The following is a 12,642-nucleotide window of genomic DNA, read 5'->3' as shown; positions in this document are numbered from 1 at the left end:
GTTCATGAATATATATGTAAAAAGTCAATAAAAAGGAAGAAAATGAGAAATTGCAAAAAGATTATTTAACAGAGATACTCTCGACAATTCGAAAAGTTGCCATAAGGTTGTTTCGTTAAGTATAATAATGCTTACCTATATGAATACATAAAATTGTCCCAAAAAGGTACAAAGGCTTGTCATTTAGATGTTTTATCGAGTAAATCACTGCTTGATTATTATGAATGCATACAATTGTCAAAAAACATGCACAAAGCCTGTCAAAAAGATTTTTTATTCAGGGAAACATATTAATTTACATAAAATTGTCAAACAAGGGCTTTTTGTAAATTACTTATGCCATCCATGCAAAATTTATCCAAAATTTTGTAAATCAAAAAGTGGCATTAATATGCAAAAAAAGCAAATCAGAGTTATGGGACTTGTGCCAATCACATTCAGTGACGTTAGAAAGTCACAGAAAACAAGTGTGTGAAGTTTCAATCCAGGCCCTTCAGTAGTTATGGAGATACCAGCTTACACGCAAAAACTTAACCAATAATTTCTAAGTCGAAAAAGGGGCATAAATATGCAAAAAAGCAAATCCGAGTTATGGGACTTGTTCCAATCATGTTAGATTATCACAGAGAAAAGAACAAGTGTATAAAATTTCAATCCATTCACTTCAGAAGTTATGGAGATACCAGCTTACACGTAAAAACTAAACCACAGGGACGCCAATAAATGAGTCTGCATTAGCTCTAATATTCTGCGAATAGTCGAGCTAAAATATATATGCTTTCTTTAATTCAATCAATTTTCTCTTCAAAATGTTTACAATTCGTGCCTATTATATTCCACAATTACTTCATTTGTTATTATTTTAGAGCTAATAAAGCTGATTAATAAACTTGTTCAATATAAGTTATTTACAGTTAATTTGTGATAAAGACAAATTTGATATTTTACCCCACCCACTCAGAAATACACATTGTTTTCAAAAATAACTATATAATGAAAACACTCGGCGGCATTTTTCTTATATGAGAAGTTTGTTTCCTGTTATATAAGATATAATAAAACAATTTACATTTTGTATATGTGAACTGCACTGAAAACATGGGAAAACGAACAGAAAATCTTTAAATATTATCATGTTTTGTACCTTTTTGTCACATGTTATCTGCTTTTTACCATAAACAACACTTTTACATTAAAAGTAGGTAATACAACTTCATTCTCATCTGCTTTTTATCATAAACAACACTTTTACATTAAAAGTAGGTAATACAACTTCATTCCTGAAGTTGATACAGGAATGTAAGAAAAGAACAAAAGCATATGTTTTAACTGCTTAAAATAAAGCAATAATGACTAAGTGGTGCTTTCCATAATTTTGGAGGCTATCTTGGACGCCATCTTGGGTTTCTCTGTTCGCCACCATTTATGCCAATTTATGCCAGCAGATTTGTTAACTACAAACATTTAGGAACATTTTGGTATATGACATGTCTTGTTAAAAAATGGGCCGGGTAAACCCTATAAATAAGCTAATTTTTTCGAAATTGTCATCCATAAACGATCTACTAGAATTTAATATAGAAATATCTTTGAAATATTTACTCATTTGAATTTATGTATTGGTCATTTTTGTAGCAGTTTATTAATAGATTAATCAATCTGTAGGCAACCAGATTAGAAAAGATATACTGAAATATATACACTTACTATGATTCAGTAGAATGTTGATAAATCAGTATTTGATGTGTTTACGAACGAAGCATTCTCAGAAACTTCCAGTGAATTCTTATGAAGAATAAATTAGTAAAAATAATTAAAATAAAAAGGTAATTGTTATTCCGGTATTCGATGGAAACCCATATTATCTTGGTTTATTTTACCTGAGCTGCTACTTATTCCTAGTTTCAATTTCTTAGGACCAGTTTACGAAGATTGCGCATGTGGCAGAGACGCTCCAAAAAATGTGACAACACAACGGCCAGTCGTGACGGCTGCAATCCCAAATTGGTGTTTTAGTCCGTCTGGTACAGATTGTAGTTGGTACAAGGACTGTCTAGAGGTAAATTTACAACGAACATTTATTTGCTTTAGCTTACTGTGACTATCTTAAAAATAATGTAAATCATAGACATATTTGAATAAATTTGTAATGAATGGTAGATAAAAATTAAGCAAAGAATAAGCAAAATTATTTTCATTTTGACGCGTCGACTTATCTTTTACTTTGATTTTAATTCCAATAAAAATGCAAGAAATCATCTTTGTGTTTCATAGAAAGTCCTAAGTCTGAAATCAGTCTAATACCAAAAACTGAGACAATTTTGCGTTTCAAAGAAAATGTCCTAAATTAATTAGCACTCCTATAAAATGACTTTTTTTTAATTATTGAATAGCAATGCTTATGGACATCTACACACTGCAAATAAAAGTACTTATTAACTTTTCTCGGGAGAATGAACTTATTTATATATTATATATTTATTTTATTTCTTGCCTTGAAAAATTCAGCTACTTATATACACATATATAAACGAATCAATAAATACCCGTACACAACTGTTTGTAAGAAGATTAAAGAGTAATTGTAGTATCATTTTATCATTACATTTGACTTTTGCAGAAACGTTATCCTTGCAAGGAGCATGGTAATTCATATGCCTTGGATTACGCCGAGAAATTTTGTAACTTATATCAAGACCATTACGAAGAGTTTAACAACATTGGTCAAGAATGGATCGATGCTGTAAGAAAATGTCTACAAGTGAAGCTTGTACCCATCCTTAGACCATTTGTAATGGCAACATGTGAGAGCATCAGACAACAGGCATTCGAATCTCACTCTGGATGCTATCTTCATCCGGATGTTGGAAAGCCATCTATCTGTGACATTGGCGGTGTTAATTGGGCACGTATATTTTGGACAGTTAAGAGTGCGCTAATTCAAGACGCGACGGCAACCTTAAAACAGATGCTTGACGTTGTTGAAGCATGTGGGTCAGATATACTTTCTACTGGAATGGAGAAGATACAGATGATATTCCGACAAACAACGGAAATTGTCCTGAGTGACTTAAACCAATTTGCCGAAAGTATTTCAGAGCAAATAGCAAGTCAGATGGATTGGTACAAAAGAGGCATAATCTTTTTTGGGTTCCCGACTTTCACAAGTTACAATCGTTTTAAACGTTCTGCTGACAATAAGACTGACCTTTTTTACATCAACCTCCTGATTGCTTCAAAATCTGAATTCGACCTTAACGCCAATAGTAGCCATAAAGTTAATGTATCAACGGAGGCGACAAGTGTTGCTAAAGCCATTGAAAACGGCGATGCTCGCTTACAAATTCCAGAGGGGACGGAGTTTACAGAATTAAGTCTTTGTGTCGACTACAGCTGTACCGAAACTTCTTTACAAATAAAACCAGCACCGCCAGAGAAGAAGGATGGGGATGGAGTAAATGCTATACTAATAATCATCATTGTATGTTCAGTAACTTTCGGAATAGCTCTTATAGTTTCAGTAGTTGTTATATTGCGTAAATTTAACAAGTGTTAAACCGCAAAGTGCATACAAGTTATGTGGTAAAGCGCAAAGAATTCTTTCTTTTTTTCTTTTTTAATTATTACACCATTTTCGTCCTTTGTATATATAGTTAACGCTTTATCCTTTAGCACTAGCGTATATACAATGGGAATATGACATCTGTCGTTAGTGTATGTGTTAAAGACGGTAACGAGGCTCCTTTTCTTGTTTAACGTAAACTAGTTTTATTTTGCACAATTTTCTGATTGTAGAATACGAATAAAAATAATTCATCCATATAGGTGGTGTTGGCATGACTGTGTCTCATGCATAAAAGTGGCCGAATGACGCTAAATAAACCACGCAACTTTGTTGCACTCACTAGAAAATTCAATCTGATTTGCAGAAAATACTGTGTACTACTGTGAAGATAGTATTTTAACTTAAAGCCGTATGCCTTCAGATGAGCTAAAATATTTCAAGAAAATCAAACTTGAGAAACATGTACTTAGATTTCAAGAAAAGAAAAAAAGATTCAAGATTCAAATAACGCAGTAAGGGTTATTTTAGCATATTCTGGCATATTTATGTTAGATTAAATGGCTTGTAAATGTCCTTTGTTATGCGTGAATTACTATCTGTTCACGTCACAATATTTATCCTGTATATAAGTTTTCAAAATTTTCATGAAATTTAGCATAAATCTGGAAGCATGCTGCTTTAAACAATTTTAGGCATGCGTATGTATTTTCGCAAAGACATATTTCCAGCATAAAGGCATTTTTAAAATGTTTATAAGTAATGTTTTTGAGCTGTTTTTCGTCTATTATCTTAGTTGAAAAAAAAGACAGAAACTGCGTATACCGTTAGTTTAAATTCTACTGAATTTTGCGTATTGTATATTATGTATGTATTATATATCAGTATATTTGGAGACATAAAAAGATAGATTTTGAATATATATTCTGGTACATAATGATGCCTCTTTTTCTTACATGTTTTATTGGTGTTTTTGTGGTGTTTTACTTTTAGAAAATATAGCAGATTGTTCATTACCTTTTACGTGGCGTCGTTTACCATTTTATTTTAATTTCATGAACATTTGAACTGATGCAGGGCCTATACAATTTTAACCAAATTTAATGTGAAGTTCTGTTCAAGAATAATAGAGAAATCAAAGATATATTCCTCTGCTTATTTGTATGTGTTTGAACAAAGTGACCAATAAAGGCATATTATTCTATATTGCGTAATTTTTCCTATTTTGCTGATATTTCGAGATTCTCAAATATAGGTAAAATAAATGTTCCCCGTTGTACGGTTGCCATTTGTTGCTGAGTTGATAAACATGACTTTATGCTAGTAGATTGCTGGTTTTCGGCAGACTTTTTCTCAGTTTTATTTAAGGTTAAACAAAAGATGATATAGTAAAATGTAATGTAATAGTAATGACTTGTAATGTAAAAAATGCATAATAGAGTATAGAGTAAAAATATACAACAAATATACACATCAAATGCAATTGCTATACTTACTTTATAAAAGTACATATTGCATCAATTATGCATTTATGCAACTGATATAAGAAAAAAATATAATCTACTTTAATTTATGCTATTGTACAGACTAGAATCAGGCTGATCAGAAACTATCCGAACAGCAGGCTAACACCCGTTGACTAGTGCCATGCCGGATTGTAAATGTGTAAACCACTTGTTGCCCATATGGGCGAGTCCTCCAGAAAGTGTTAGTCATTTTTGAGGATTGTGCAAGATACGGATACAGAAAGATGTCCCAGAAGCTTTTACTGGTTCTTTAGCGTGCCAAGTGTTTAAGCACTCATACACGGGAACTCGATTTTAAGTCTCATCCAAAAGACTGATTAGTAATTTTAGTTGACCAGCCCGGGAATCTAACTCACAATGTCGAGATTACAGGTCTCGCGCTCTAACCGAAAGAGCTATGCGGGCTGACTCCGGACTGTGAGCTACAAAACTATCCCATTATAAATGTTAAGTTTATTGAAATATTTGATAATTAATCTTTGAAAAAATGCAAAAGAGACGATCTTTAAAAAACTTTATTAGTATAAGATTAAAAAAAACTAGAAATGTGTCGTCATGCCACGGATGCCCCCGCATGCAGCCAAATTTCAGATGTTATGATATTTAGTTCCAAATATGTTTGCACAAACTATTTTTTTCATTTTAAGTTCAAAGCCCTTAAAACTATTCAATGTTAACACAAACCTTTATTATACAAAGTTCAATGCACTGAAACTATTCAGTGTTAACACAAACCTTTATTATACAAAGTTCAAGGCACTGAAACTATTCAGTGTTAACCTTTTGTTAATTGCATATTTGTAGCCAAAATAATGACTACATATACTTCCACAAAAGTATGAGTGCTGAAACTGAAAATTCAAAAATTTTCCAACATTCAAGATAGATAACTTTGTCCAAAATCATTGAACCACGACCAAATTCAAACTTGAAGTGCTTATTCCTAAGATGACATGTATTTTGATATGATATATCCATATGTCAAATTTGAGTTGAATGTGTACAATCATTGGGAAGATAATGAACGGAAACTAAAAATTTCTGAGTTTTTCAAAGTTCAAGAGGGATAACTCTGTCAGCTATCATCAAACCATGAACAAATTCGAACTTGACCAGTGTATTCTTTTGACATATGCATATGTTAAATTTGAGTTTAATATGTACAACTGTTGGGGAGATAATGAATAATAATAATAATAATAATAACTTTATTTACCGAAGGTAACACATTAAGACATATACAGATTGCAACATCTTATTTACAATGCGGCCTTCTAAAATAAAAATAAAAAATAAAAACACACACACAAAAGAACACATATCAATCAAAGAAAATATAACATGTAAAAAGAAATGATTAAATGGTTATCACAATTTTAACATATATTAACACATATACTGAACATTCATACAATTCATTTTATTTATCATTAAACATAATACTTTCATCAGTGCATCATTTTAATCTGCAATTTAAAAAGTAAAATTAACTTACAAAATTAACACAGTCAAACAACTTGGAACTAAGACAGACACCCATTATCAGAAAACATAATAATAAAAAAAAAAACACATGTATGAATATAAAGAGCGTATCCTGTATATATAAGACGTACGGGCCGTGCTAAATTTGATTAAATAAGTATTTCTTGAAACATTTCTTAAATATTGACAATTTTGTTTTTCTTCTTATAGTCAGTGGTATGGAATTCCAAATAACCATGGCATTAAATTGGAATGTGTCATTAAAATAATTAGTACGTGGTTTGTAAGACGAAATTAAATGAGATATCGATCTTAGATTATACTTTTGATTATTAGATATGGTAAGTAAGTCTCGGATATATTGAGGGAACATATTATTCAATGCTTTATATACTTGGACACCGCTGTGAAAAATACATCTTTTCTTGAAAGGCAATATTTTTAATCTTTTGTATAAATTTTCTGATTGTTTTCTCATTGGAAGGTCTAGAATAATTTTGCAAATTCGTGTTTGTATTTTGTATATTTGGCATATATATTTTTTGTTTTCTTTTCCCCATATATTACAACAATAATCAAAAATAGGAAGAAGGTATGCATTATAAAAAAGCATGCGAGATTCCTTATTTAAAAAGTACTTTATACGCCTAAATAAATTAACTTTAGAGTTCAATTTTTTACACACATCATTTACCTGACAGTGCCAATTGAGTGTATTTTCAACATAAATACCAAGCAGTTTTTGTGATTCTACATTGTCAAGAGTTGAGTCGTTAATTTTCAAATTTAATGCTTTTGCAATCTTTAGCTTTTGTCTACTACCTACCAGCATACTTTTAGATTTTTTAGGGTGTAAAAGCATATTATTTATTTTACACCACTTAATAATCATATTAAGGCTATATTGTAGTTTTTCTTCTATAACTGATATGTCATCTCCAGATTTTATGTTAGATAACTGTACTTTTTCGACAATATTAGAAATGTTTACAAAATGTTTGTTCAATTCATTTATAATATTAGCATGATCAGTAAATGTAGTATCGTCAAAAGTGAGCCGTTCGGGAATAAGTACATTTTCCTTTTTACCTAAATTAGTTAAATCATTAATATTTTGCCAAATGTAATTTGGATTTTTTCTTTCATTTATTGCATTATTGAAGAAATTCTTTTTGCTTTTCCTAATCTCTGAATTTATTTTATTTCGTAATAATTTATAATTATCGAAATCTCCATTTTTGTGATATTTATCTCTTAAAAATATCATTGCTTTAATTTCATCAGTGATTCATTTAGGCTGTGCATCAAATTTAATTCTCTTTTCTTTTATTGGAGCATGTTTGGTAATAATATCTTTTACTATTGAAAAAAAGGTTTGTAAAGCTAAATTTGGATCAACAATATACTCCACAGATTCTAGAAAAGATCGAGCTAAATCAGTCTGAAAAGATTGTTCATTAAATGTCTTAAATGATCTATATTTCATTGTCTTATGGAAACCACGTTTAACTCGTGATTTAACTGTTCTAATGAAACAGACAGGGAAGTGATCACTTATTGATAAATTTGATACAAATATATTACATACATGTGAATGACTATTCACACTGCCATAAATATGATCAATAATTGTTGCACTAGTTTTAGTTGTTCTTGTTGGAGTTTGAATGAATTGCTTAAGACCAAATTTTGATATTAAATTAGACCATTTTGTATTATTGAACTTGTTTCTGAGTTTATCAGGCATAAAATGAATATTTACATCGCCTAGAATATAATACTCAGAATATTTAGAATCAATTTCATCAAGTTGCTGTTCGTACTCATCAATCCATGATTGACGTACTTTTGGAGGGCGGAATACATAGATTACTAGAAACGTTTTTGTATTAGGGTAGTTTATCTCTATCCAAAGAGATTCTAAATTTTCATTTTCTAGGTCGTTTCGACGTTTGTAGGGCACTTTCTCATTTATGAAAACTATCAACCCCCCTCCGTTTCTTCCATTTCTATCCTTTCTTTCAAAAACAAAGTTTTCTATTTCAATTCATTATTATGAATATTTTCATTTAGATATGTTTCACAAATACCAAAGATATCTGGTTTGTTCATTTTTCCTAGATGATATCTGATTTCATCCATTTTTGGCATCAAATGATGTATATTGACGAACGCAAACCGCAAGCCCTTAGAAAAATAGTCAAAAGTGTTGATATTGTTTTGATTTGTCACATTATTTCCATTTTCAGCTTTATGTAAAGTAGTAAGCTTTTTCTTGTTTACATTATATTCAAAACTAAGTAGTCGTCTTTTATAATAGCTATTAAAAGTATTGAAAAATAAATTATCAACAAAGCACGATTTATTCCGATAATAACGATACAAATTTGATAGCAGTTTAAAAATTAATGTGTATGTATGAACGCTACAGCATAATTTAACAACGCTTATAAATGCCAGTATCCATAGATATTGGTAAAATGAATAGCAGATAATTGATATTACTGTATCATATTATTCTCCTGTTTCCGATGTACATAGATAATGTATTTTAAAAGACTCACATACATTTTTAAGACTAACGCTGTAACTTATATTAAAAACCTCATAAAATTTGTTAGATAAATTGTTAAAGTTATTTTCATAAAAACATTTACATTTGTATGAATAACAATCATAAAATAAACTAGTTAAAAACCCATACCTAATTTCTGAGCTATACATAGTGTCATGTGAGTGCCTGTCAAAAATATCCTAATGTGAATAATGCATATGTCTATATAGTTTAGTTTTTCCATCTCGTCGGCCAGGGGGTTGATTCCATCCATAATCGAGTCGTCTGCTATTTGTAACATCATTTGTTAGTCTGCACTGAGCCGTAACGTGATTATTACGCTCACAGGTGTCGCAATGAATCCTGTTGTAGGGCTGATGGCGCCGACCCATGTGCCTGTCTGACTCCCTTATTTGTTCATATTCACTACCTCCGTTTGCACGTGTAAATCGCGGCATTCCGGTAGCACGTGACGAGCGCGGCGCTCCGATTGCACGTGTAGAAAGATGCTTCTCATAAACCGAGCGTTTTGCGGAATGATGTTAAGCACTTGATTTATTGTCATCACCAGTGTTCTAGATTCAGTTTCATTAAGATGAATCCCATCACGGTGGAAGAACAGCTTAACGAAATTTCTGATTTCTTTTTTCAAAGTTCAAGAGGAATAACTCTGTCAGCTATCACCAAACCATGAACAAATTCGAACTTAAATAGTGTATTTATATGACATATCCATATGTTAAATTTGAGTTGAATATGTACAACCTTTTGGGAGATAATGAATGGAAACTGAAAATCTACTTTTTTCAAAGTTATAAGGGCATTACTCTGCCAAAAATCATCGCACCATGACCAAATTTGAACTTGACCTGCGCATTCCTTTGACATTTCCATATGAAATAGAAATGTGTCATCATGCCACGGATGCCCCCGCATGCAGCCAAAATTTCAGATGGTGCTTTAATTATTTTTTTCATTTTAAGTTCAAAGCCCTTAAAACTTTTCAATGTTAACACAAACCATTTTCATACAATGTTCAAGGCACTGAAATTATTCAGTCTAAACCTTTTAAAAATAGCATATTGCATATTTGTAGCCAAAATAATGGTAAGAGTGCTGAAAGTGAAAGTTCAAAATTTTTCCAACATTCAGGAAAGATAAGTTTGTCTTAAATCATTGAACTACAACCAAATTCAAACTTAAACTGCTTATTCCTAAGATGTATCTATATTATTTTCAAAGTGAAAGGGACATAACTCTGCCAAAAAATCATCAAACCATGACCAAATTCCAACTTGACCTGCCCATTCCTTTGACATATCCATATGTCAAATTTAAGTTGCATATGTAACACTGTTGGGTAGATAATGAACAGAAACTGTAAATTTCATATTATTTTCAAAGTGAAAGGGGCATTACTCTGCCAAAAATCATTGAACCATGACCAAACTCGAACTTGGCCTGGGCATTCCAAAAACATATCCATATGTCAAATTTGAGTTGAATGTGTTGTACCATTGGGGAGATAATAAACGGAAACTGAAAATTTCATATTACTTTCAAAGTGAAAGGGGCATAACTCTGCCAAAAATCATCGAACCAAGACCAAATTCGAACTTGACCTGTATTTTCTCATGACATATCCATATGTCAAGTTTGAGTTGAATGTGTTGTACCGTTGGGGAGATAATGAACGGAAACAGAAAATTTCATATTATTTTCAAAGTAAAAGGGGCATAACTCTGCCAAAAATCATCGAACCATGACCAAATTCGAACTTGACCTGTATTTTCTCATGACATATCCATATGTCAAGTTTGAGTTGAATGTGTTGTACCATTGGGGAGATAATGAACGGAAACTGAAATTTCATATTATTTTCAAAGTAAAAGGGGCATAACTCTGCCAAAAATCATCGAACCATGACCAAATTCGAACTTGACCTGTATTTTCTCATGACATATCCATATGTCAAATTTGAGTTGAATGTGTGCAAGCGTTCTTAAGATAATGAACGGAAACTGATGATGACGGAATGACAGAATGACGGAAGGACGGAAGGATGGAAGGACGGAAGGATGGAAGGACGGAAGGACGGAATGACGGAACAGGGTAACACTATATGCCCCGGCCATTACATGGCGGGGGCATAAAAATTAGAGTTGAATGTGTAATTCCGTTGGGGAGATAATGAGCGGAAAACTGAAAACTTCATATTATTTTCAATGTGAAAGGGGCATAACTCTGCCAAAAATCATCGAACCATGACCAAATTCAAACTTGACCTGTATTTTGATATGAAATATCCATATGTCAAATTTGAGTTAAATGTGTACGAACGTTACCACCGTAGGGAACGTGTTACAGTTTCACGTTTTTCGGTTACAGTATAGAATTTTCAAGATGGAGGATTATTTGTTGGGAGGACAGGTCGGTGATTTTTATTCAGGTCCATACTATACAAGTAGTTTAGTTTCCAAAATATGTTTTTGTGCTTTGCTTGTAAGGAACAGAATCCGGTATCTAGTTATATATTTCTTCAGACCCTGCACCGCAGATTTATCTCTATATTGTCTCATAAATGTGCAGATTTGACGGTTTAAAAATTTGAATCGAGAGACCAACGCATTTTTCTCCCATTCCGACATTATTTAAGCATGCCTAGATAAAGTAAATCTACAAAACGTTAGTCCTTTATGTTTAGAAACGTTTATAAAAGTAAATGACCAGTTGAAGCTATTTTCCTGTTGGTAAAATGCGTTTGAAAAAATAAACAATGTTACAGTATAGAGCGATGTTAATTTTGAAGGGGTACAGCATAGACCTAGCGACTTTCATCCAAATTTTTTACAGTTTATACCCAGATTTCTGTTACAGTTTAGATACTTGCCAAATTTCAAACAAAGTTCGTGTATCCATTATTTTTTATGAAATAACACATATCTTTCTATTTAATACATTCTTGTATTACTTTTTTTCTTCAGCAGAAAAGTTATAATTTGCTATTTTTCTTACTGAGACTTTTTTGCAGAATAAGTAATGTCCTAAGTAAGGACTGTTTTCACGACAACAACAGTAACTTTTATCGAATTGTATTGAGAAAAGAAAGATTAGTGCTTGATATCATTACACATTATAATAATGCCAATTAGTAATAAAATAGAGAAAAAAATAATCCTTAACAGAAGTCCAACACGGAAAACTTGAAAAAGTTGCAGGATCAGTTTGATTAAACCTGTTCATGGACGGTAGTGATAACTGCAAGCTACCGTCCACGCCTCCTAGCAACGGCTTCGGCAGAATTCACATTAAACATGAACTGGTACCCTTCAGATTTTTTAACATCTGTGGATGTGCTCATATGGCCCTTATCATGGAACCTTCAATGTGACACGTTATTGCCATTCTGTGAAAAGCGACATATTACCCCCAGGTTAAACATTGCGTGTTCATACAATGAGTGAAACTAAACAAAATGAAATTTTGAGTGGGGATCGGAGGTCATGAAGCCTGCA

At 31.9% G+C, this 12,642-nt stretch overlaps 1 protein-coding gene across 1 annotated transcript; it reads left to right on the top strand.

Annotated features, from left to right (window-relative positions):
* Positions 1 to 1,826: 1,826 nt before the first annotated feature.
* LOC132724720 (uncharacterized) lies at positions 1,827 to 4,766 on the top strand (the record flags this gene model as incomplete). Its single annotated transcript, XM_060709661.1, has 2 exons — positions 1,827 to 2,059; positions 2,621 to 4,766. Coding segments are annotated over 2 exons (1,169 nt in total), but the record flags the coding sequence as incomplete, so codon positions are not given.
* Positions 4,767 to 12,642: the final 7,876 nt, after the last annotated feature.

Source organism: Ruditapes philippinarum, unplaced genomic scaffold (assembly GCF_026571515.1).
Source record: "Ruditapes philippinarum isolate M1 unplaced genomic scaffold, ASM2657151v2 ctg978_1_1_1_1, whole genome shotgun sequence".
NCBI classification, from domain to species: domain Eukaryota; kingdom Metazoa; phylum Mollusca; class Bivalvia; order Venerida; family Veneridae; genus Ruditapes; species Ruditapes philippinarum.
Note: the sequence above shows the minus strand (reverse complement) of the source record. Positions and strands in the feature narration are given on the sequence as shown.